At 42.6% G+C, this 27,492-nt stretch overlaps 1 protein-coding gene across 2 annotated transcripts in view; it reads left to right on the top strand.

Annotated features, from left to right (window-relative positions):
- Positions 1-27,492, top strand: part of npr1a (natriuretic peptide receptor 1a) — a 55,763-nt gene that overhangs the window by 8,878 nt on the left and 19,393 nt on the right. For both annotated transcript variants that reach the window (XM_027019747.2, XM_027019746.2), the window contains exons 3-5: positions 8,919-9,106; positions 11,188-11,301; positions 15,654-15,789. In XM_027019747.2, coding sequence (XP_026875548.1) covers positions 8,919-9,106; positions 11,188-11,301; positions 15,654-15,789 — 438 coding nt within the window. The remainder of the gene's footprint in view (positions 1-8,918; positions 9,107-11,187; positions 11,302-15,653; positions 15,790-27,492) is intronic.

Below are 27,492 nucleotides of genomic sequence, written 5' to 3'. Positions count from 1 at the left end.
AAAGCGCAGAACTTGGAGCTGGTGTTTCCATGGTGACAGGGAACATCTGTGCGAGTGCACATAGGTGGGTTGAGGCAAGTGTGGGGGATGGGGGTATTAGGGCTGTTATCTGACCTGTTACCTGCTGTCAGAGAGTAATACAGCACACACACATGCACAAAGATACACACATGCATGCGCACACCGAAACATGTATGTTTGTGTACTCTCCTGCATAAATGCGAAGCATAAATGCCTTATGCATAACCATATGCTAAAATTTACAAACACTCCAATAAACGTAAACACATGCTTCCATCCACAAGCACTCATCCACAGTCTTTGAAATAGTTATTTTTGCCATCCAGACACATTCCTTCACTCATCCCACCTGACTTACATGTCTGGAAACCAGTAGCACACAGACACTTTCATTTGCATGTCTGAGTGTGGGAATAAAACAGCCATGGTTCTCCTGTCCGTATGAGTGTTGGCACTAGTGTGATATACGTAGGGTTAAGCCTACCACAAGCCTAGTTTCTGTAATAAAGGGGTGAATATACCTTGTATTTTATCTTCAAATTATAATTTATATCACATTTGCCAGTCCATCATAATGCCTGTTTAGAGTTAAGAGTATTCATTGCTGCAGTTTTCCACTCAAATATGTGTTGGGATGTAGAAAGTGGAGGTGCTACTCCCCCACAATGCCTTGCAGTATTCTGGGTACAGTGTCTCCAGAGTTAAGCAGAGTTACTTCAGTGAATATTGAATAAGTAGATGTGAAAATAGTCAAAAACCAAAAACATAGCTTCAGTAGGAGCAAAAAATATGAGGTTACCTGGATAGGTACTGAGTTATCTGTAGAAGTCGAATGTTACTTATCACCAAGAGCATTGGTTAGAATTGAAGCTGGGCATTGAGCATTGCTGTTTGTGTTTTTGTCTTTTTGTGATCAGTGCTGTTTGTACGCTTTTGGTCTAAAACCAAAATACTGAAACACCATGAGAGTTATGGCCTATAGAAAAGCTGTCAAGCTGTTCGCCTACAGAGGATCATAGTGTTAAACGCAAAAAAGAATTAGCAATTAAGTGTGAATGGCCAAAATATAAAGACTACATTCCTTTTTTTAGGATTACACTCGAATGCATTATAAGTAAAATAAATATGTATCAAAATATTCATTTATAATTTGAATTAATTAATTCTCTGAATAAATTCATGTCTCAGGACATGGTTTCCTGACAGATGGGACTGTTGTTTGGTTGAGTAACCAGTGGTTATTACTTGTGTTTACATGTTATTTATACACAAATACACAATAACACCCATATACATATGCATGCGGGCGCACACACACACACACACACACACACACACACACACACACACACACACACACACACACACACACACGCACACACTATTAAGCCCTAATCTGTCCGATTTAAAACATTTGATAAGGTTGAGTTTGACGTGTGAGAGAACAAGAGGGAGATGTCTGGCAAACACACCTGCAGTTTCAGTCACTTCTAATAAACAGGGCCATCTGTTGCCACTGGTGACCGAAACAGGGATGCATCATCCCCATTTGAGACATGTGAGGTTAGGGGTCACAGGGATTTACGTTCACAAACACCACCAGACCAATACTGGGTGTCCATCAATGGCAATAGATGTTTTGTCTTCATAAAGTGGCTTTAGACCTTTTGAATGGTACAGGAACACAGAATACAGATCCACTTCTGTTGCATGCAGATCACCAATCCAAGGCAAACCAGCTCCAGTTCACCTGAGGGTGGCTCTGCTCTGGGTGTGTTCTCGTTGGCAGCAAGTGGCCTTTTGATTGTGTGGAGCAGTTTGGTTTGGGGGAAGACCCTACCGCCAGGTTTGGCACTTACTTGGATAGTGCAGTTCAGGAAGATCAGAGACATGCACTTTAGCAAGTTCTATTATTTACTTTACATTTTGTCCTCTTTTGTTTGGTAGTTGTGCGCTAGCACAAAAAAAAGAAAATTGAGATCTGATGTACAGTCATGAACAATAAGCAATATTTGATGTTTTGTTTTCACACGTTGCTTCTCATTGATTTCTTCTAACACAGCTCCCTCAGACTAATGTGGCCTGTAATGCCACAGCTTTCGTACCCAACAGGTATCCCACTGTGTCAAGGAACAGTATCCTGCCATATCTCTGTTTTGAACATTCCAGAACAATTGGAATCTACATGAGATCTTAAATATGAGTTTTCCTTTTTTGTTCAACAAATAAAAATATATCTGTATATTGTTTCTTTAAATTTGTGACAGGTGCATAGGTGTGACTTACTTTCTGCCTTGGTCGTTCCATCTTTTCCTGACGTGTCTAAACCAGCACAAAACAACCAACCGAGAACACTCACCACCCTCTCTCTTCATCCATTTCACCTCAATTCATGGCTTACAAAGATGTGTTTCTTTTCTTTGGAGGCTTCCTTCTTGACTTGAGTGCACATTTCTCAGTGCATGCAACATGTTGACAGAGTCATACTTGGCTGCCCACCTCCTAGATTTAATTAAACCAAAGTCCCTTTCTCCTGGCTTTTGTGTAAACTGCTCTGCAGATCATTAATTCCTATAGCTTGACACTGGGAGGCAATTCATCAGAAGCAGTGGCTAATAAAATTCCGAGGGCACTGAGAGAAGTGTGTGTGTGTGTGTGTGTGTGTGTGTGTGTGTGTGTGTGTGTGTGTGTGTGTGTGTGTGTGTGTGTGTGTGTGTGTGTGTGTGTGGGTGGGTGTGTGTGTGTGTGTGTGAGAGTGTGTTGGGGGGTAAGGCAACTCAAAATTGTCTTTGGCTGTCTGTCAAACATCTAACATCTAAGCCACATGCATGGACATGCCCACCACAAGACCTGCCAATTATTCAATATCAGTCTCAGTACTCCTCATAGGTGGATTCGGAAATGAGAGTGGGGCCACAGATCTGCGAAACCTGTTTTGACTGCGTGTGTTAATATTTAATGTTATTTTACATTTTCAAAAAGAAAGAAAAGAAAATAAATGGTGTCTCAGATCTGCTTGATTAATTGGGCACTAAGTCAGGACTCTCTGGCAGTGTGTAACAGTGCAAGCTGTTCAGGTTCCCATGGGTGGGGTTTGCTTTGGAACCAGTGTGCAAATGTGTGCTGTCCAGGAGAGCAGAACCTAGAGTGTAACAATAACCCAGCTAGAGCAGTTCAGGAAACCCTCCTCCACATGCAACCGTTGCTCATTAATCTAGCTGAGCAGACATTTTTAGAAGTAGATGATTTGGTATGCAGAAACAGCAGGTTACAGGGTTGTTTTAAAGCCTGGGAACCTTTCTCTGGGGACGAGGGTTAGTTTGTGTGTCATGCAAAATGGTGCTTTTAGATTAGAATCACTGAGCTCTATTAAGCCTTGTCAGTTGTTAGGCTGTTTGAGCTCCGGAGCTCTGCAGTCAGCTGTGGCTTTGACTGTGCTGATTGGTGGTTGAGAACTCCAGTTTCATTAGGGAAAAAAAGTTCACACCAAGGTAACAGAACGTGATGGGAGTGCTGTGATAGTGTGAAATGAAGCAACGGGAAAGCCTGGAAATGAGCCACTTTACCTGTCAGATCAAACCTAGCCTTAGTGATTGGATGGATGGATGGATGGATGGATGGATGGATGGATGGATGGATGGATGGATGGATGGATGACCCATATTGTGTCCATATAGGCTGTCCATGCCATCGACTCCCAATGTCAGAGAAAAGGAATGGGTAGCTGTATTGCCTCTAATGACAGTGCAACAGCCATATTTGGCCTCTGCTGTTTAACGCAGCTAGTAATACAACTGGATTGGGCAGAGTCCAGAGATGTTTCAGTGTGCCATGCATTTATTCATGCACTTTGTTGATCTTATAATCACACCAGTTACTGAGCAGTTGATTCGGTTCTGTGAACCTCATTGGCTGACAGTGGCTAAGTTGGGGGCGGGGTGGGGAATCTGCTCCCTGTAAGTGGTCCATCTGTTATATTTGTGAATATCTGTGTAGTCACCTATAACTGTGACACAGCACCCCTAATGATCATTTCTCATTTACGCCTCGGTTCAGCACTAATAACATGGCCAGATTGCTGTTATTTGCATATAGTGATGCCTTGATTGCAATCTCCAATTGTTCCAATCAGCAGGTTCTAAAGCTTCTACCCATGAGCAAGATTGCCATATGATTGGTAGAATTATCTGTGTCTGTTATCTCAGTGTTTGTACAAAGCTCTTTGAAGTATGAAAGAATGTTTTAGCTATACACTTTAACGAATATGAGACAAAACACAGAATTTGACCTTTTAGTTTTTAGTCCTCTTTGCAGATACACATTTGACCTTTTAGTTTTTAGTTCTTTATGCAGTGCTTACAGTCTGTTGGCACTGACAGGTTTCTGCTTCAGGGCCTTGATTCTAGAGTGAATTTGCAAGAAATCAAAGCAGCAGTTCGGACACTGGAAGAAACATGCTGTTGCACTCACTGAGAGTGTAGCTGTTATGCTTTGGCATGGGAGTAGCAGGCAGTTGTGCAGGAAACTGTACATGTGGAAGGAAGAATGGATTCAGCCAAACATCAGCAAATGCTAGAAACTTGTGCTCCAGAAGGCATATACGATGAAATGAATGGGTGGTATTTCAGTATGTCAACAATCCAAACATCATCCTGTGTTAGTAGTCATGTGTGAAAATCTTTGTGTAAGTCCAAGAACTAATTTCAGAGGTAAAACAGTTCAGCACAGAGGCGTGGGGAGAATCCTGAAAATAAGAATGTAAAGACTCGGAGCTGTCAAGATCTGGGAGCTAATCTGGGAGCTGTTATCTTGGAGCTAATTTCTGAGCTGTGATGTGAGAAATAATCTGGCAGCCCATCTGGGATCTGGGATCTGGCAGCTAATATGGAAGCTGTGATCCAGGAGCTAATCTGGGAACCAAACTGGGAGCTGTGATTGGGAGCTAATTTGTGAGTTGATCTAGGAGCTAATCTTGGAGGTGTGATCCGGGTGCTAAACTAGGAGTTACTAAACAACAACTGAGAATGATGCTCTAACTTTAACACGTGTTATTCATTTTTTTCAGCATGTTAAAACTACAAATAAGTAATGATTTTAGCATCAATTGTTAATATTCAACATTAATCGGTTAAAAATGTAATGTACATTATATACATAAATATAACATGACATATATAAATGTACACTGTATTGCCTTCTCTTAGAGATTCTCTCTTCTCTTAGAGATAAAACATGAGGTTTAACAAGGATTGTGTAAAGTTTTCCATGCAATTATAGGTTCAGTTCCGTATGTTTCGATTTCTCTTCATAGTCCTAAAAGGCTGGGCTGAAGATCAGTGATCTAAACTAATGACATTTACACATAAATTCAGGTACTACACATGTAATAGAAAATTATCCACTTACAGGGCTGCTGATACTGAAGGCATAAAAGAGAAATCTGGTTTTATATCACTGAACTCAAATAAATGCCTTATATATGTGGGAATGAAAGCATGTCTTTGGTTGAGTGCCATGGCAACGGGTTCAGGTGCAGCACGGAGTGTTTTGCCAGTATGAGCTGCACACCAACCAATTATTTACAAAATTACTGTGCAGTAATGGCTGTCTTCAAAAGCCTCACTGCAACAGGTGACAGGAAGAACAGGTGACAGGAAGAACAGGTGCCAGGAAGAACAGGTGACAGGAAGAACAGGTGACAGGAAGAACAGGTGACAGGAAGAACAGGTGACAGGAAGCAGAAAGTGTGGCAGTGAGAATGAGAACAAGGAAAAGAACGTGACGGTAGAAGGAGACAAACAGAAACTTTTTCTCTCCTCTCTCTCTCTCCACCTCTTTCCTTCTGTATCTCTCTGTCGTTGCCTATTTCATAGCTTTCCATATGCAAAAGGTGTGCAAAATTATATGATGAGAGTACATATATGTTGATTTTTGGTGGTTCTTAATCAGTCTTTATTACCGTTTCTATGGAAATCGTGTGGACTGCGGTTTTTACCACTTCCTTGACCACATCTTTAACTACAGTAAATTGCAGATACTCCCTGGAATCTTCTTCAGATATTGCGGTTATGAATATTCTTGAAATAGGCTAATTGTCATATAATATTCATATGAATATTCATAATATAGGCTATTTCTCATATAATATTCATATGTATAGGCTTCATTTAGGCTACTTTTTATATAATATTCATATGAATATCCGTCATATACTTTTGTGTACTGCAGTGTTGTTCTATATATCATATACTACAGTGACTTTCTGAAATCTTTTTACTTTTTACCTGATTAGGCCCCTGTCATATCCTAGAACATATCTGTCATGTGTGCTCCTTTTGACACACTTCCAATTTTGTATTTAACTGTGTTGCACACAGAAATAACCTATACATTATACATGTCTTATACGTGAAATGAATGCATGATCTGTACCCCTTTTTTTCTGTTCAGTACTTGGGCATGTGGGTTTTAAAGGCCCAGATTGCTATAATCAGCATGTCTGGACTTCATCATTAGGTGTCTCATTGGGAACCATGACTGGCGATAATTGCAGTGCTGATTTGACCACAGTTAGGCAATTAAAACCAAAGAGGCTGACCAAGGATTCTCTACTCGCCTGTCTGCCCTCTGTGTACAAACCAAGGAACTCTTGATTTTGGAGACAGTCGTTTAGGCATGAAAAGCTGCACGTCCTGAATGGGTCTCCAGGCTTTGTGTTGTCAGTGTGACCGTGACAGCAGTAATGTTTCATAAACCTTTTAGAAGTGCAGGAAGTTGAGTCAGTTGCAACCTTTAAGCACTACACAGAACAGATTATCTTCTACACTACACCCACATGCAAAGAAAAAATAATAATAATAAAAAAAATAATAATAATAAAAAATATATATATAAATATATAAAAGTTATTATAAACATGAATTATTTATGACCTTTTCACATAAAATAACATTTTTTTATGTGTAGCCTATTTATATAGAGAAAGCTTAATGGCACAGATTTATAACTTTGTACAAAGCTTATAGCATGTAAATGTTTTAATATAATGTTCCATGTATGTTTATGTACTATTTATGGCATATGTAGCTTATAGGGTTATGATGGGTTTTTTTTAAACTCTTTTGCATATGCATAAGGACAAACGAAAGAACATGTCCTGTCTCTCCTCCTTGGGTTATTGGCAATCAAACCAGAAACCTCATTTGAACTGTTTGCAGAATTCTCTGGAACCTTCCGTAGGTTGTAAACCAAAATATTGTACAGCAATATTGAAGCTTTCAAGAATGACCTAATCAGTTTGCCTAAACAGCTGGATGTCGATAAATACAGCATGCAGAATGTCCTTGTTGATAATATTGCACTTGTATCATAATTAGTTAAGTACAATGCTATAAAAAAGACAATAGACTAAAGAGTGGTCATATGGCAAGGAACGCATAAGAGGTAATGCAGAGTAAGTTAATGAATCATGTTTTCTCATTCATTCACATTTCCTCCCCACTGGACTGCAGTTGTATTTTACCGTCTCCATGATTATATAGTACTATTGTATTTGGTCCTCATTTGCATATGACGTTAGAGTCATGACATGATAAAACATAATAAATCTGTCTGACAGTAAATTTCCCAGTGAAGATCCAGATTTGATTATCTTTTCTCAAACAGTGTGGTCCCACATTCAAGTCGTTAACAAAGTTTTGTAAAATTCCATTTAGGTAACAAATCGGGGGGGGGGTCTATTTTGGGGAGTCTGTTTGATTTAAGCATGATGCAAACTTTACAACTGAAATAATAAGTGACCCAAAGAGGAAGGTGAGTCTGAGCTCTGGGAATGCCACAAACCTGTGTCTTAAGAAATGCAAATGTAGGTGTTTCAGACAAAGAAACTATACAGAACAGAGATACCATTTTGCTGCTCTGCCATGATTTAAAGGATTTCATTTAAAGGAATTCATCAACTCTGCTAACCATGCAGTTCTCATCATGGGGAAAGTAACAAATGCATCACAATTTTATGCTGCTGGTAGTTTTCAGTGTACCACTGGTCTCACAACTTGAGCTTGTCAGTCATCTGTCCCTTGGCAAAGGTCATTAATATAGATGGACTCATTTACATGCCGATTTTGTTTGTTTTTCCTTGAGTGCAGGTGAAATTACAAACAACACTAAGTTGACACCAGTGCACTAATTATTGCCACAGTATAACACCTACTGCCCATTGACACCACCAGTCGGTCACCTGCAGACTCAGTGGTTTGTGATAAGGACTCTATTTCCCAGGAGCCATTGGCGAGATTCCCCATATGTTCGTTATCCCCTTGACAGAATCACAATCCTCTAAGCTGTTCTATGTCAGCAGAGTATTGAACTGTTTTCACCTGTTTCTCATTATTCAGTAGTACTTAAGTCTGGACTTGTATTGATTTAATTGCAAAGTATTGCCATCTGTTTACTGTGGTTTACTGGATGTTGTCAACCTGTCTAATATGTTCTGTTTATCACTCTGCTTGTATTTTTTGACCCGCTCTTGGATTCCACTTTGGTTTGGTTGCCTGTTACCAATGGTACTTTCAGATTACGACCTTGGACTGTTTTCATGATGTTTTTGGAATTACCCTTTTGAGAAATATGAAATAAAACAAATACGGAACATCTTTTTAAAACCCACAAGCATCTGGTGTCTTCTTCTAAGCATAATACACAGTGACCCATGCTCTGACTGCAGTGTGACTGCAGTGTACATCTGCAATAAATGTTTCTGTGCTATGACTGTAGTAGTGTTCATCTACAGTAATTGTTTAACTGCTCTGGCTGCAGTAGTGTTTGTAGTAACTGTTTCATTGTGCTCTGACTGCAGTAGTGTTTGCAATAAATGTTTCTCTCTGCTTTGACTGCAGTGGTGTATGTCTGCTGTAAGTGGGAGACATTCAGGAAACTGATGGTGCAGTTCTGGAAGCAGCGGCTTCCTCCAGAGGAGTACGTCTTCTTCTTCATCGACCTGTTTGGAGAGAGCCTGCGAAGCCACCCGGCCAAGCCCTGGGCCCGAGGAGACGCTGACGACCATGCTGCCAAAGAGGCATTTAAGGTCTGAGTTGCTCTAGTGTCCATATTTTTATAACCTTGAAAATGTGTTTTCGAGCAGCATATTTTCGAGCAGCATGTTAAAAAGGATGTCCGTTAACCCCTGCCATTCCAATAGCCCACTAATGGGTTTATACTCTATTTTGAATACTTCATAGCAGTCACTGAACATTATGCATAAGGATTAATAACTAAATAATTAGTTTGTAGTTGAAGGGGACATAGTGACAGGAGTGTTATGGCAGGGAGTCTGGAGAAGGTTTAATTAAACTTGAGAAGGTTTAATTAAACTGCATTTAAGAGAAAGATGGAAGAAAGAGAGGGTTTTTTTGTAAGATTTATGTCAAATTTGACAGAGAACTGCCTTAAGTTGTCAGGTTAATAAAGGACTGTTTTTATTATCTTAAAAACAGTAAAGTTTTAAGTAAAATAAGTAAAGTTTTAATAAATAGTACATAGAGTATGTGACATAATACTTCATGATTTTGTCTCTAGGAGCTATCTTTTGATGGCCAGTCTCCATGCTGTCATGAGAGAGGGGCTCACATGTATTGATCAGAACCGCTGGGAGCTTTCCCCTCATTACCCCTGCTAAAATCCCACTCACACAGGATAGTTGCATTTAGTGTCATCAACGAATGTGTGTGAAGAGGAATTCACTAACGGGTCCACGCGTACTTATGTATCTGATGAACAAGACTTTTTCATTAGCCCATAAAATCAAAAGCAAGACCACTAAGCACAAAACTACTATTGGGTCATTTAAACACAAAATTTAAATTTGAGATTGCACAGTCTTATACTGTGTTGATGCTCCACTCTATACCTAAGTGCCAAGCTGTAAGACGACATTTGTTTCCATCTTCACTGCCTGTCATCAGTGAATTAGTGAGGGGCCGGTTGTTTTCATAAACCTTTTCCCAAGGTGCTGGGATGCTGTATGTCCATAGTGATACCTGTCTGTCAAGTTTTCCCAAGGTGCTGGGATGCTGTATGTCCATAGTGATACCTGTCTGTCAAGTTTTCCCAAGGTGCTGGGATGCTGTATGTCCATAGTGATACCTGTCTGTCAAGTTTTCCCAAAGTGCTGGGATGCTGTGTGTCGATAGTGATACCTGTCTGTCAAGTTTTCCCAAATTGCTGGGATGCTGTGTGTCGATAGTGATACCTGTCTGTCAAGTTTTCCCAAAGTGCTGGGATGCTGTGTGTCCATAGTGATACCTGTCTGTCAAGTTTTCCCAAAGTGCTGGGATGCTGTGTGTCCATAGTGATACCTGTCTGTCAAGTTTTCCCAAAGTGCTGGGATGCTGTGTGTTCATAGTGATACCTGTCTGTGTAGTTTGGGAGCTCAACCACAACCTTTGATTTACTGGATGCTGCTCAATGAAAGATTGTGATGGGGCAAGCCAAGTCAGACGCTAGCGGATAAGAGGTAGAGCTTTTATTACAATCCAAATCCGTAGTGGTGAAACAAGCAAGGGTCAGAACCAGAAAACGAAGCCAGGTGTAATCACAATCATGAAGAAAAAACAGTCCGAGTCAAAAACCAGAGCTCAATCAAAAACAGGTAGACAAATCCACTCGAGGGGTAGGCAAAAAAATTGGAAGAGGGTGATACGGAAAAAAACAGGTCAGAAACACAGAAGATCAAACAGGAGAAGAACTCTCAGTATGCACAGACAAAACTGGAGGCAATGCTTCAAAACACGGTACAGGACTAGGCTGGCTTATGTACATTGAATACTAGGGGAAACAGGTGAAGTCAATAATCTGGTGATGAGGCTCTGATGAACTGGTGGTGATTGGATAAGTTGTTCTCTGGGCGATGAACAGCAAGTTAGGTATTGTAGTTTGCTTGGGTGTCGGGCGGCGTGACAAAGATAAGCTTGAGGGGGATCAATAAAGATGATCCTAACTGATGCTTTGATGTAAACTATGATCCTAAATGATATACCATTGATGACGATCCAAAGACATTTCAGATTATCTTATATGTGGTTACCGAATATTTCATTGTAGTTATTAAGTACCTCTCTTCTAACCCCATTGCTTATGGGACCTTTCTCATTGTGTTCTTCCACGCAGAGTGTGAAGATATTGACCTACAGAGAGCCTCAGAATCCCGAATACAAAGAGTTTGTGTCCAAACTGAAGACCGATGCCAAGAAAATGTTCAACTTCACTGTTGAAGACTCTCTGGTAAGCAAGGCAACTTAAAGCTATAACCCGACTTCTCTCCTTGTAGACTCTTTGACCTTGTGTTGATAGCCAACAGCTGCTGTATGTTTGTGCTGCTTTTCTATAGTGAGAACCATTTCTGAGGCCAAGCTAAGATGTCGTTTGGTGTGAGAGTTCGCAAGTGCTATTAGTCAGCTTTAAAAACAACTCATTTCGAGTTTAAGTGATTAGTAGGTTTTGGTGATGATATTCCTTATAGGAAACTATTTAAAGGAAACTTACTTAGACAGAAAAGTCGATGGAGAGAGGGATTTGCACGTCATGACCATCGAGGCAGAAAGGTGAAATTTAGGCCTCTGTTCATGTATTCTGTACATCTGACTGATCAATATTCATGCTGGGAAAAGCCTGTGTGTGTGTGTGTGTGTGTGTGTGTGTGTGTGTGTGTGTGTGTGTGTGTGTGTGTGTGTGTTTATTTGTGTCTGCTGATCTCATAATGATGGACAACATTGAGTCTGCTCTGAAGCTTTGTGGCATTTAGGGTTCCTTGGAACAGTTTGTGTGATTATGCAGCCAGTTACAGTGGGAGCTATGTTTGTATGAGATAAAGCGTCTTATGTGCATTAGTATTCTGCCAGGAATGGTCCTAGAATTACATATTTATAACATTAAGATATTTTTGTGTACTAGTGGAGTCATCTATCATGTGAAAGCACTAGCCTGCTCAAAAATGCAAAATATCACATCATTAAACCCACCACACTGAAGGTTTGGCAGAAGTTAAGACAACATGTCCCAAGTCCCCTGTGGGTGGTAAAAGAGCTGCTATCAAGCGTTATTATCAGTCACTGTATGGTTTGGAAGTGAAAAGTTAAAGCTAATGAACCAGAAAATGGTCCATATTAAAGTCCTTCAGAGGCACCTTCTATTAGTTGGAGGGACGGTGAGTTTTTGGTGGGAGTAGGAGCTTATGAATTGCTTAATGTGGATCATTTAATGTAAATGTTAAAGTATTCCTGTCATCCTAGCAATCTATGTGTGTCTTACCTGTTCCAAAACATCAAACTCATCCTCATTTCATTATAAGGATTACAAATGTTTGGTAGTTTGGCCTTTTAAAAGATTTCTCACGTTTTTGCCTTTGCTTTGAGAGATTGTAGCCCCACGTTCTCACGTTTTCGCTGCATTTTGCCTCCCGACTTTTCCACCATGTGTTCATAGACAAATTGGCAGCATTATGCATCAGTGGAGATGTCAGGGTATTGGTCCTCCGGAACCTCACACACGGGGAGCACGAGCGGCGAACACGTGCAGCGAACACGTGCGCCTTTGCTTTCTAAGCTACGTCGTCTGGGGAGGCTGCATGATGACAGCATGCTTGCTTTCCTCAGCCTACCAGGCATATCAGCCGGCTGAGTGGGCATCACTCCATGGAACAACTCAAAAAGATGGAGGATTTTCCTGACCAGCACGCGGTAGCTACCTGGGTGGTGTATCGGTTAGCCACACAGGGCTTTACAGACGACACAGGAGTAAGGGGGGAGTTGCTGTACATATTCATCCCCTGCAGTTAAGTATATTTGAACTCCATTATGAATATATATTTTAGATAGCAAATGAGGAATCTACTTTGGCTGTGGACAATGGAGAGGTTACCACAGTAGCCTGTTAGTCTTGGGTGTCTGTCCATACTCCCTGTGGAGAGCTGTTAATTGGAAATGTCACGCGCGCACACACAAACGCACACACACACACACACATGCACACACACCATTTTACTCCAATTTCCATTAATATAGGCTTGTTTTATTACACGCAATTAGCTTTTAATCTACAGCACCTGTTGAATGAGTATTTCTATTGGCTGCGCTGCTAAACAGGCATTTTTATGATGCCATTACACAGAGGCAGGCTACTGGGGATTGGTATTAATGAGGCATGTTCACCTGGAGGCAGGTGTCTACCAACCACCCCCAACACCACCACCACCACCTCTACCCCCACAACAACCCCACCACACACTCTGGGCGAGCACGGAGCAGGCAGCAGCCGCGGGTCACGCCTGTGAAGAGCACTTCGCTACAGCCCATGCCGTGGGCGTCTGCTACTCACAGCCATTAGCAATGAAATAGGGAGTAAGAGGAAAGAGAGAGGGAGAGAGAGAGAGAGAGAGAGAGAGAGAGAGAGAGAGAGAGAGAGAGAGAGGGAGAGAGAGAGGGAGAGAGAGAGAGAGAGAGAGAGAGAGAGAGAAAGGGAGAGAGAGAGAGAGAGAGAGGGAGAGAGGGAGAGAGAGAGAGAGAGGGAGAGAGAGAGAGAGGTAGCTGAGAATAGAACATATGGGTAATCAAGTGTCAAGACGTGTTGGGATTCAGCCAGCAGCACACCAGCTATGAAAAACTACAGAAGTTTGACATGTAAATGGAGAAGAAGAAGGGCATCAGGGGCAGGGGCAGCTGCAGTGACAGAGACAGTGATGGGGTAGGGGCAGGGGCCTGTGGGGGTTGGTTGGGGGGTGGGTGGCACAGAGGGCTGCCTGGAGATTCACATCGGTCTCATTCACACAGTCAAGTTGCACATCGGTCATGTGTGCCTGTCAGAGTCCACGCTTGCACTCCTCCCTGCGTCATCCTGTGCCCCAGATTTTCGCCGTTTCTGCTAGTTTTGAGGGTTTAGGTTTTTAGGTTTCTTTTTTCTTTCTTGTATGTTTACACTGCTGTCTCTAATGACTTTTAACCCACATGTCTCTCTCACACTTTGTATTTTTCTCTTTCGCTTTTCTCTCTCTCACTCTCACTCCTTTTTCTCAATCCCCCTCTTTTTCTTTTCACTCTCTCTCTCTCTCTCTCTCTCTCTCTCCATCTTTCTGTCACATACACATGTTCAGCGTGGATGAGTCCACACAGCAGCTGTCAGAACCCTGTCTACAGTTGCTATGGCAACCTAACCCCCCCCCCCCCCACAGCCCAATCTCCCTGCTTTTTGAAGAGATCTTTCCTTTCCTCGACATCCCCATGCTGATTCTATCAAGATCTGTCTGTGTGCATTACTGCTGTCGCATGTCCAGCCTGAGATGTACGGTGGGTAGGATGGAAAGGATCAGAACCTGTTGCCAGGTGGCTGTCTCCAGCTGAGCCTCTCAGCAATCAAACCTAACCAAAATTAAGTCACCATAAACAGCTGGCCTCAGACAGAAACCGATTATCTCTGTTACTCGATGGTAACTGGATCCCAGAGTTCACTGTCAGGCACAGCGTGAATAGTTCCTCCTCTGCTTTAGGGCCTCACATGGGTGCTGGGCTGTGTGTTTGTTTGGAGCGAGGAGCCGTTAGGAGAGATGTGCCTCTCTGAGCTGTGCACAGGCCTCCAGGTGAAGTGCAGATCATGGCAGCATTTGCTTGGTGCAGTCAACAAAAGCCTGAGTGCAGAAGGTTTAACTCGGGTTAGCTTCAGGGCTTCAAGGTTAGCCACACAGTGAGACTGTCAGCATTCTCCTGGCACTGTCTTGTGCGGTTTTACTCCACTTCTTACAAGCCTTTCAGATAAGTGTTTCAAGTCGTGTTCATGCTCGCCTTATGCTCCTCTGGTAAACACTGAAGAAGAAATGAAGAAAATCATTATTTGCAAATCATACATGTCCGCATTCATCAGATCGATACATAATTTGTGTTTCCCCAGCCATTTCAAATTCAGAAAAGGTTCAGTATTTTGTGTTTTCTTTTTTTTTCCCTACTCATCCACCACTAGCGTTTACATTAGAACGAAGCCGAGAGCAGTGGGTTGTGGAAGCTGATGAAAGTGAACGTGTCGACAGGAGGAAGGAGGAGTAAGAAGAGAAGATGAAAAACAACAGAGATGAGGGAAGAAAAAAAAAGCTCCAAATCACCACAGCTTACTGGACCACCAGAGGACAATTAGCCCAGAACCTATTTAAACTTTTAATGTCCCATGAGCCACTGCTAGTTCCAGATGGTGAAACAAACTTCCAGTGGTAGTCCAGGTAGCAGAGTCCCTTGTAGTCTTCAAACGCAGACTGAAGACGTATCTATCTGTGGAATATTTAAATGACCACTGACCCTGCACCCGCTGGGTGGCTGAAACTCATATAATTGTATAGCACGTATAGTTTGATATTGTTTGTAACTACACTTATGGTTGTCTGATACACAGCTTATACGTGTTTTGTACTTCTAGGCATCAGCATCGATCCCTGTATTTCTACAGTATTCTAGTTCATTGGTATATTGAACTCTAACCTACTCTACTGGCTAGTATGTGTTCTATGAGTAACTGACAAAGCGCTTTTGTAAAAAGGCAAAGTGAGATCTCTTCCAGCTCAGTGATAATGTACATTTTCTCTCTCTCTCTCTCTCTAGATGAACTTGATTTCTGGAGGGTTCCATGATGGCATGCTGTTGTATTCTCACGCCCTGAATGAAACCATGAACCAGTCCGGTCTGCAGCCACCCGGTCATGCCGTCACTAAGAGAATGTGGAACCGCACCTTCCACGGTCAGTCCCATACCCCACCGATGAGAGCGGTCCGTGAAGCAGACCACACACCACATGCCGACACACCACACACTGACACACCACACACCACGTGTGTGCCAGCCTTGGCTGTTAAGAGCAACATATCATCAAAAACAGAGGGGCATAAATCAGCCCCCCAGAGCACACTCTCTGACCCCAAGTTATTAAGGAGGGGTGGTGGTGGTTGTTGTTGTTGTTGTTGTTGCTGATGATGATGAGTTTTACTCCTACCTAAAAATAAACTAACAGTACTTACATCTAGAGAGTATGTTGGTTTGTTGTGAGAACCAGAAGATGAGTGTAGAAGTTGTGCAGTTCTTTACCTTTTGTGGTGTGTTTTGTGGTGTGTGATTTGTATTTTGGTGTGTGATGTGTATTTTGGTGTGGTGTGTTTTGTGGTGTGTGGTGTGTATTTTGGTATGTGTTGTGTATTTTGGTGTGGTGTGTTTTGTGGTGTGTGATTTGTATTTTGGTGTGTGATGTGTATTTTGGTGTGGTGTGTTTTGTGGTGTGTGGTGTGTATTTTGGTATGTGTTGTGTATTTTGGTGTGGTGTGTTTTGTGGTGTGTGATTTGTATTTTGGTGTGTGATGTGTATTTTGGTGTGGTGTGTTTTGTGGTGTGTGGTGTGTATTTTGGTATGTGTTGTGTATTTTGGTGTGGTGTGTTTTGTGGTGTGTGGTGTGTATTTTGGTGTGGTGTGTTTTGTGGTGTGTGGTGTGTATTTTGGTGTGGTGTGTTTTGTGGTGTGTATTTTGGTGTGGTGTGTTTTGTGGTGTGTGGTGTGTTTTCTGGTGTGTATTTTGGTCTGGTATTTTTTGTGGTGTGTATTTTGGTGTGGTGTGTTTTGTGGTGTGGTGTGTTTTGTGGTTTGTGGTGTGTTTTTCCCTCACAGTTAAATTTGACTAACAGCTTCAGGTTAAAGTGAATCTAGTAATGAAACTAAGTGCCATAAAATGTTTTAAGGAAGCAGTGTATATAAAGTATTAAGTGTATTAAGTAGAAACTGTATTGGAGTTCTAATTCATGAATAATTCATAGCATGGCTAATCAGCTGTCTGCTTGTTGGTATTAAAATATTAAGACTATAATGTGCAATCCTGACAAGTCAAAAACAAGTCTTGCTTTCAGGATAGCATCCACATTGTAAGAGACAGTGTAGTTGCTAGTTTTACTCAGCCATAAGTGTTCCAGAGTGTCCTGTAAAGTGTTCCAGAGTGTCCTGTAAATGGACAAGCTGCCAGGAGCATGCTGGGAGTTTGTTATGGTGCTTTCTGTGTAACACGTCCAATCTGAGGCCGCTCCCAGTGATCTCCTTGCAGGTCTTGCTGTTGGATCTAATTGACTGTGCGAGGCGACTTAGACGGATGCTGTTCTGCAGATGTCCTTCTAGAAATAACTGTGCAATGCTACCCGCACAACCAAAATGGGATCTTTTCATCCCGGAGCCAATAGAAAGTAATGGGACGTCTGGCTCGCCTTTGTCGTTTTCCTTTCGAGCCTGACTCTCTGCAGGAGGAGGTGTACTGACTTTGTTCTTTCTCGGCCTTTAGCTACGCCTCCTATCACTGCCTGCAGGAGAAAGCCACTTACTGGCAATCCCAGCAGTCCCTGACGTCTCCTTTTACCAGCAATGGGCAGTAGGAGGTCCTGGTTGCCATAGCTGTTTGTGTGCGTGCATGCGTGTAAGCGTGCATGCGTGCGTGCTTGCGTGTGCGTGCTTGCGTGTGAGCGTGCATGCGTGCGTGCTTGCGTGTGCGTGCTTGCGTGTGCGTGCTTACGTGTGCGTGCCGCGACAGTATGAATAAATCCTCCCTCCTCTCCAAATTCTCATGCATCTTCAGCACAGCTGCTCACTCATTCCATCTTACTGATCACATCACCATTTAAACATGCAAATCACATTCACGTGAGTTCTTTTCAGCGGGTCATTGCACATTGCGCATGTATGATTACATAAAATTACTCAAATGGTATTCCTCTGTTACTTAGTGGTGCCTCAGATAGGCACCAAGATAGAGAACAGCATAAGGTGGGACTGGCTTGATTAACTTGGTTGGTTTGATTAGCTTGATTAACTTGGTTGGTTTGATTAGCTTGATTAACTTGGTTGGTTTGATTAGCTTGATTAACTTGGTTGGTTTGATTAGCTTGGTTGGCTTGGTTGGTTTGATTAGCTTGGTTGGCTTGGTTGGTTAGATTAGCTTGATTAGCTTGGTTGGCTTGGTTGGTTTGATTAGCTTGATTAACTTGGTTGGTTTGATTAGCTTGGTTGGCTTGGTTGGTTTGATTAGCTTGATTAACTTGGTTGGTTTGATTAGCTTGGTTGGCTTGGTTGGTTTGATTAGCTTGGTTGGCTTGGTTGGTTAGATTAGCTTGGTTGGCTTGGTTCGTTGGCTTGTTTTGAAGCCTAACCTTTGTGGAATTATTTATTGAATCAGCTTTTTTTTAAATCCTTACTAAGATTGGGGGTATAGTTTGTATGCTGACTGCACTCTGAAGTCATGATGTTTACACTCAGGCTGCCCCAGGTTTACTGCCCAACTGCTCTAGGTTCCTCCCGTTACCCAAGCCCCTCCCCCTCCCCTTTGCGTGTGCTATGGCCCTTTCTCCTCATCTTTCCACTCTGCCCTCTGTTCACTTCCTGATCTTCTTTGCTCCACCTGCTCAAATCCAATCATACACTGACCTCTGTCTCACTCCTGTTCCACAGAGCCACACCTGGACCCAGGCCAAACACAGACCACACAGAGTGCCCAGTAATAACCCACCGGGCGAAAACAATCAGCGTGCAGTAGCCCTGGGGCTGTTTAAGAAGTGCATAACAGGCTGTTGTCCGATCATAGACATGTGTCCCAGAATAAAGCCCAAAGAGAAAAATCTAACTGTGGAATTCATATGCATCAGAGGTAAAGAGTGTGAGAGCAAGACAGAAAGAGTGAGATACAGAAAAGAGAAAGTCGGGGAGAAACAGAAGGATTAAGGCAGAGAGACACATTCGCCAAGCGTGTTGGTTACTTTTTGTTAATATCAATACATGTAAAGGAAAACAAGTGTGTTGTGATCTTTGTAAGTTAAGTGCGTGGATGTCATCATTCAGACTCAAGAAGTGTGACAAGAACATTTTGAAAGAATTTTACAGAAGAGTTCTTCACGTGCTCAAGCTGCTGTGGAACTCGGCAGAGGAAAGGCAAGAATCTTGCCAAAGTACTTGGCAAAAGCCTGATCACAGAGTTGAAGAGACTGCAGCATTTGGGACTGAGCTGCAAATGGAATCTTTTCAGGAAGCTGGTTTTAATTGCCATGGCTGGTTGTGAAGTTAAGCTCTGCTTCGAGCCCTAATGAGGTGGACTGGGTCAGATAGATACAGCTCACCTCCCCCAGTCAGTCTCTCTCTCTCTCTCTCTCTGTGTTGCTCTCTCTCACTCTGATCAGTCTGTCTGTCACGTCTCTTGTGCGTCCCTCTTCAGTTTGTGCTTTTTGTTCTGTTCATCCTGCTCCGCCTCCTTCCTCATCTCCATCTTTCAGCTGTAATGCGCATGTTTGTGTGTGTGTGTGTGTGTGTGTGTGTGTGTGTGTGTGTGTGTGTGTGTGTGTGTGTGTGTGTGTGTTTGTGTGTGTGTAGGTGTGTGTGTGTGTGTCTTTCTCTCTAAGCCTGTCCTTGGCCCTCCTCTCTTTCTGAGACTGAACTCAGTTCCCCCCTGATGTCCTTTCCTGTCTATTTCCTCTCTCCTTTAACTCACTCTTGGAGCGTCAGAGCTGTGTAACTCATTCATGTTTTTCTCTTTTTTCTCTCTCTTCCTTCACCCTCCTGTTTTTCCTCCTCTGCTTTCTTCTCTTCATACTTTAACTGTTTCACTTGTGAGGAACTCTCACTGTCTCGTCTCTGACCTTCCGTATTGTCATTGATTCATAACTGTTCCCACTCTGTGTGACACGCCGGCTGACTTACTCTTGAAGTTGAATCAGAGAGCACTGATAAGAGAGATCAGAAACTAATTGTCTTCCTTATGGCATTGACACTTTGTTTAGATCTTTTGCTGGAGGTAAGGAAAACACTCATGTCCAACTCTTACTGGACTGGAGCCACCAACCCCATGATCCCACTGAGGGACTAATTTAATACGGGCTGAAAAAGCAAGACAGGAAGTATTTATTCAACTGAGAATTACACTCAAAGACCACGTAGGGTGTCATCATATGTGTGCATCTACATTTTTCATTTCCCCTCAATGTGTAGCACTTAGTTCAGTAACATTTACACATACAGTACCAGCGATTTATGAAGTCTGTATTGGTGTGTGATGAGGGCATGCTAATCTCTTAATAAACTCCCAAACACACTAGCCAACACTTATTTTACAGAGTGGTTAAGACCTCTTGTGGTGTAGGGCATTTAATAAAGGTGAGGACATAAATACCACTCTCATCTAATGACTGAGTGGTTGATTTCCCCACAGGGAGCAGTGATACTGAACTTCTATTACTTTAAGTGCTCTCTCTTTCTCTCTATGAGCTGATAGCTGATTTTTGTATATATATTTCCATTTTATTTTACTTTTGTTCATTTTGATTAATTTGCTAACATGCAATCGTTTTTTCCCCTCAGATGCTTAACCACAACCCCTGAAACAGAATTCACATATTTTAAGCAATAAATTCAAAATTCCAAGGTACACAGCACATGCATGGGCTCTGTAATACCCTAAATCACACTTTTGATCAACTCAGTTCAGGCAACACTGGTGGAAAAATGCTGTACCATAGTCTGAAATAAGAACCACAGCTCGGAGCTGCTGCCATTTTGAAGCTCATCGTGGAACAGGTTTACTGGGAACTGACTTATTTTCACTGGTCTCATCTGTGCCTCTGTTTAAAAAAATAGTGTCGACAATGTCTGGATGATTTGTGTCTGTATATGAATATGGATATATATCAGTTTATGCTGTATTGATAGATGTGTTTACAATGTAAATGAATGTTTAGAAGCATCAAGCTAATGTGACATTCAGAGGCTTAAGCAGGATGCAGGGACGAGGCACGTGAAATAATGTGAAATAATTTTCACATTTATTGACACACTTTCAGCCGTTCATTGTGTCACATTGTAAGAGACAGTGTAGTTGCTACAGTTTTGCTCAGCCATAAGTGTTCCAGAGTGTCCTGTAAATGGACAAGCTGTCAGGAGCATGCTGGGAGTTTGTTATGGCACTCTCTGTGTGACATGTCCAGTCTGAGGCCGTTCCCAGTAACAACACATAGCACGCAGGCTATAGTTTCAAACACCGACAACCTCAACGATAAGGCACGAGACTTATATAAACGCATGACAATTACACACAACAAGGATCAGGTGAACAGCACGAGAGGGCGTGGCAATATATACACACACAAACACACACACACAAATATATACATGGGGGGGGTGTATCGTGACAGCTAACATTTGTGTCTTAGTGAAAACCAGGTTCTGATAATAGTGAGCTGACTTCAGAATACACATTGCAATATTGTTTGATGTTATTTGGAAGTGTAACTATCAAGTAAAATGTTAATCATAGGAAATAGTAGTGTAGACTGCTAAATCACAGTATTTGAAATCTAGATTTCCATGCAGTTTCTATGACAGAAGCGCAGTCAGAAGCCTTTCTCTTCATTTCTGTGCTTAAATGCAAAAATGCTTTGGCAAGAAAATCCAGAAAATATCTTTAATGAGCAGTCACCTAAATAACCCTTCAGGTTTAAAACTGAAAGAGGTATGTGCGACACTTTCCACTTCACCAAATGCAATTCAGAGCTGTTTTTCACTAAAAATGCAATATCAAGGGAAAAGACAATGTGTATATACAGAATCTGTGTTTTGTTGCAGAAGACATTGAAAGCTTTCTTTTAAAACAAAGATCAAACACACAGCTGTCACTTTATACCATACTTAATGTCATGCTCTGTGGTATCTTGGTGTGTTTATATATTGAATTACTATGTATTTGTCTATACAATAACAAGGTTCATGAGTGTTTTTTGTGAGTTTTGAAGTTACTTGAAATGAAAGTTTACTTGTTTGCAGTTTTAGTGTGTTATTGTTTAATATTTGCTTACTGCCTGGGGGTGTTTTATGACCTTTTGGAGGCACAATTGTACTGATGGATGATAAATCACTTTGGAGATTAATTCAACTGTTTTTGCCGTTAATACAATAATTTAGCACTTCAGTAGTGCCTTAATAATTGCGTTATAAATGTGTGTCAGCATTGCATAGCAGCCTGGGACTGATAGAGTAGATTACCTTCTATTTGGATTTGTGTGGCAGATTTGAGGTGCCTTAGACCACTTTGGAGTTATGTGTGATTTGGCAGTATGAAGATTTTGGTGGGTTGAGTCATTTGGTTTTGAACTATGTTGTTCAAGATTTAGCTGTTGACAGAACCTGTCATTCCTTGCCATTCAAAACTCTTGTGTGATTACATGTGTGATTATATTTGCTCTACTCAGAACTGTCATTGAAAACAGCGTGTGGCAGTTGAAAGTGTGGGCCTGTGTGCTGGCCGGGACACTCCACTGTGCTGGAGCCAGTCTTGGAACTGTACCCGGACTCTGCTGGTGATGGTGGGTGTGTATTTGGCTCTCCTCTGTGTGAGCAGCCTGTGCTCAGGCCTTTAGGCCTGGACCCCAGCATGTGTTAGCAATCATCTCAGAACCTCTCACAGTGAGGTACCCTGGGGCAGCTAATGAAATCCATGTACACCAGTAAATTAAAAAGTCATTAGCATAACCCCACCCCCCCCACCCCACCCTTTCCCACTCTCTTTCACTCTTTTTCATTTGGGATTATTCATTTCAGTTCAATGGCTAGTATGAGGCAAGTCTCCCCAGCCTGTAGCAATTTACTAGGACGAGCAATGCCGGAACCTTCCAAAAGCAGGCCTAAGGCCTCAGAGCACTCTGGTCCCACCAGTTGGGAGGAATATTGAATTTAACGATATGCAGTGATGGTCTGAATTACTGCCAATGACCCTCCTTGGGGCCTCCTGTAGACAGACGAGCTCTGTAGCCCCTGGACACCAATGTCAAATCTAGAATCTGCTTCAGATCTTCTATTAGCCCTCTCAAGCAGGAATTAGTGAAGCAATGACTCACAGCTGTCAAAAAAATAAATAAAACAACAACAACTACGCAGTCAACTGACCAATTTCTTGAAATAAGGAAACTATATATAAACATCTCTGTGATTCTGGAGTGATTAGATGTAAATACATTTTAACCTCATTGTCAGTGTTAGATGGTGAATCCAGTGTGTTGGAGAACAGAGCCAAAATATTTTTTTTAAAACTCTCTTACTGTCTAATCATTACAAGCTGCATTGTAGCAGGTGATTAGTGCTGATACAAACTACCAACAAAGGACGATGGAGAAACTCACCACTGGCAGTCCAGTTCAAGACAGGCCAGATGTACTGTACAATATGTTGGTGCCAATCACTCATTTTCATTGACTCTTCTCCTATGGTCTAGTTAAAGAGACGCTTGAACATGCATCATCCAGAGCGTGGTGCTACTTAGCCTCAGGAGTGCCCCTAGGATAGAAATTACAAATTTTAAAAAACGCATCTTCTGTTAATGAGCAACATAATCTTTTAAAGTCCTTAAGGAGGTCCAGACCATATATTTATTTTTGTGTAATCACTCTGGAATTATTTTCACAGGGCTGCAGTGCCAGCCATAGCAACCCTGTGGCGTCTTTCTTCTTTCTCTCCTTCCACGTCTGTGGTCTGGAGTCAGGAAGATCATCTTTCTAGTGGTGCTACCCAGTGGCGCTGACCTGGTCTCAGATTTCATCACGTGCTGATCCCAGTAGGTGGACGCTGCAATCCGTCCCAACCCCCCAACTTCCCCCCGTGTGTGACTGCGATGAGGACATCCTGTAGCCATGAGCCCCACCTGCCTCGCCTCCTCCCCATGCGCCGCTCACGTCTTCACTCTCCGGAGGATACTGTTCCTAAATCCGAGTTCCCTGCCCCATCCTCTCCCTCCTCCCCCGCTTCCCCCGCACGAGTCCTTGCTCAGGGGACCCGGAGCCAACTGCAGTGGCTGGACGTCACACACCGTCGTGTCGCCACGGTTCCGAGATCGGCCAGCGTCTGGGGCTCAGGCCAATGCTCAGCACTTCCTGTGGTGGCCACTCCCTTCCTGTGTCACAGAGAGCAGGCTGTTCTTGTGCCACCGGCTGTGTTTTTGTGGGATGTTATCCTCTGGATTCAGGAGTACTTTCTCAGCTGCCAGTGTAGCTAGCAATAGTTGGTCCCAGCCATTACATGCGCCGGAAGTTTATAAATTAAAGAACCACTAAGGAATGTCTATAGTTAACAATTAGGCTGCGAATTCATTGAGAATTATGTGAAAATATGTCGTATTTTTTTTATATAAGCATATATACTGAGAGCTGTGTGTTAATACCTTTCTGTAAGCATCAAAACAACAGCCACATTTAAAGCCACATCTAGGACTTTAGAAGAAATTTAGTGTGATTCCAGTTATTTCGGGGAAAAAAAACGCCTTTCAGTTATTTTCAGGACAGTTTTCAAAAGCCAGTGTTCTTCCCTTTAAAGCTTTTACGATGGTTCCCTCTGTTATTGACGTGTGCACTCAGTTCAAACCCTCTTGTAAGGTTTACAAAGAATTCCATGGGACCAAGGCGGCTGTTTTGTCGTGCTGTGCTAACTGATGGTGGTGCTGACCAGGTGGTCAGTGTGGGCTGGAGCCCACAGTAGGACATTGGCCAGACCTGCACCACCGCCACCGCCTTCTGTCCCTGCTGCATCCACTTTCCCTTTCAGAAGAGCCAGACTCAAGTTTCCATTGAGCCCGTAATCAGCCGCACTCGACAGTAAATACGTGCATTCAGCAGTCACCGCGATACCCTTATCGACCTGCAAGCACACACCAGATCCCCATGCCTCCGGGGTACGCCGTCCCCCTATCAAAAAAACCCAGGGCAGAGTAAGGAGAGCCAACACACAGAGGAGACATAAAAGGCATGCTTGTTCCCAACCACAGAGACCTGTATCTCGATGATCAGCAGTTGCTCTGCCTTCACTTCATGTGGCTTTCTCATTCAGTAAAACTGCATTTGCAAGTCAGCTGGGCAACTGAAAACCAAATGGGAGTATCATTAGCATCCTTTTGTACAATAAGCTCTCGTAACCATTTAGTGATGTACTGTAGTTGAGTACAGTGAAAACTGAAGAAAACGATGCTCTGTTTATGCTGGAATCAGATAAACCTGTCCCACAGTTGCTGCTCAGCTAATTTGATGACATTTAGCAGAATTAACATCAGAGGAGCTGCCCAGGATAAGTCCTGCACATGCACTGAGCAGGCCACCAATGAGAGCCGCTGACCCTGACGAGGAACAGCCAATCAGCGCAAGCCCCTGTAGCCTAGACTGATTCATGTTTGATCTGCTATTTCAAAAGAGCAGTTGTCAATAGCAAAATTTTAAAAAGCCCACCCACTCTACAGCACTGGAAAATTCAATGGTGAAGTCTTACTTCTTATTGCGGCTCTTTCGGTGAAAAAAATTAATGGTTCTTTCTGTCCAAGACTGCTAGTTTGTGTGATCGTTAAGTGGAGAATTATTGACAAAGTGTGATCACAAGCAGGCAGATACTATTGACCATGTACAAGTGTGCAGAATATTTACACAGAAACTTGCATATGCTGGGCTTTAGATGTACGGCTTTCACATTTATTCTTTTTGTGTTTTTATTTAAACTCTGTACATTTGTCCTTCTTTATATGATTCATTTTGAATTAGGCCTGTGTATGAAACGTACTATAGAGACGAACCTCGCCTCGCATTACCCTGTAGCCCTTGAAGCTGTGCAAAATGTGTTAGCCGCTTCGTAGCATATTCATGGTATATCTGTTTTTGAGCACAGGACCACTGCTGACAGCCCATTCGCAACCCCAGCTGCTTAAGTAAGTCAGCACAGAACAACCACTCACAGATCTGTAATAGAGAGCTCGGCTCTGCCTGCATGTGTGTGCTCTAGTTCCTACAGTGATTACAGGGTCTGAGACTACAGACCCTCACTCATTCCCACACCCCAGCAAACCCACTGCGTGTGCATGAAACTTTTTCACATGCCTCACTCGTTACCCATAATACCCCTGTGGTGACATTCTGATGATTTCCAGGGCTTTTTAAAGCACATGGTTTCATTCTTGCGTATGTCGAGCTGTGGAGATCCTGTGGAGTTCATCTCCAGCATACCAGAGTGTAAAAACGAGGTGCTATGCTGAAAACTCAGAATGTATCAGAAGTGACTTACTGGTCTTATAAGGTTAACTAGACAAGGTGTGTTGGACTTAAACTCTGCAATGCAGTACATCCAGACTAGAGTTAGACACTGGTTTTAGAGAGAGCAACAGAGAGTGAGAGATTAGAAGGGAGAGTCAATTATTATTACTTTAAGACCTCTTGCAGTACAACAACCTCTTTCTCATGCAGTTTAAAGTAATAAGTAAGGAATATATCCCTAATTCTAATTTAATTAAATTTTTCACAGGAGGAGAGGTAAAGAGGGCTAATGTAGATTAAAGCAAAAATGAGAGGCTTGTGTACAATCCTCCAGCAGGATTTTTATTTTTAGGAACTTTTATTTGAAATGATACCAGAAGTACCGGAGAAGGATAGAAAAGGCTGGTTACTCATCTCTGTTTTACAGTGGGACTAGAGACATGGTCATCTGGACTGCCCCCTGAGACAGCGTTACTCCAACTGCAGGCATCAGGTTGCAGCTCTGATGAAGGGCTGGTAGCTGCCCAGATCAACTCAGCATAATGGACATACCAGTCGTGTGTGTCTGTGTGTGTGTGTGTGTGTGTGTGTGTGTGTGTGTGTGTGTGTGTGTGTGTGTGTGTGTGTGTGTGTGTGTGTGTGTGTGTGCACGTGCATAACACACGTGTGCAATGCATCGATGCATGTAAGTGACAAAGTGACAGTATGTGCACATGTCCACGTTCACATACAGTTGCATCTGCACGCACACACACACACACACACACACACACACCTTTCACTCTGTACCCATCCGTGATTGCATCAGAACGCTGCTTTCCACAGCGAGTACCGACCATGAGTAATTACTGCTGATGTTGGAGGTGGGGGCCTCGACGTAACCCCGAACTTAGTGCTGTAGCAGCAGTAGTGAGAGAGCCATTTCCACCCCCTCACGCTGGCTTATTTCATGTTCACATGAAGCTGTGATAAAGAACAGTAGGCCAGGCAGGTCTGACATACCTGTCCCTCCTCCAGCCCGGTACCAATGGGCCTGATATTTAGAGCAGACGTGCATTGAGAAACCATGGTGATGAAAGTCAGACATACTGATGTTTTTCTCAACAGCAGCAACAACCAATTTGTGGGTTGTTGTTTCTAACTTTAAAAAAAAAAAGCCTGCAGTACTTCATCCAGCCTGTCTCTTTTCTGGGAGATTTTTTAATTGGCACAGCAGAATCAGAATCCTGAGGAGCAAAGGGGGATTTGGGTTCTCAGCGCAGTACACTCCCGAGTCCGGTTCAGGCCTCCTAATCAGTAACGCTTCTGCAATGAGGCAGCTGAGGGCAGAGCCCACAGTCTGCTCTCCATGTGTAATGAAGCTCCCCTCTGAATTAGCAGAGAA

This window comes from Electrophorus electricus, chromosome 8 (genome assembly GCF_013358815.1).
Source record: "Electrophorus electricus isolate fEleEle1 chromosome 8, fEleEle1.pri, whole genome shotgun sequence".
NCBI classification, from domain to species: domain Eukaryota; kingdom Metazoa; phylum Chordata; class Actinopteri; order Gymnotiformes; family Gymnotidae; genus Electrophorus; species Electrophorus electricus.
Note: the sequence above shows the minus strand (reverse complement) of the source record. Positions and strands in the feature narration are given on the sequence as shown.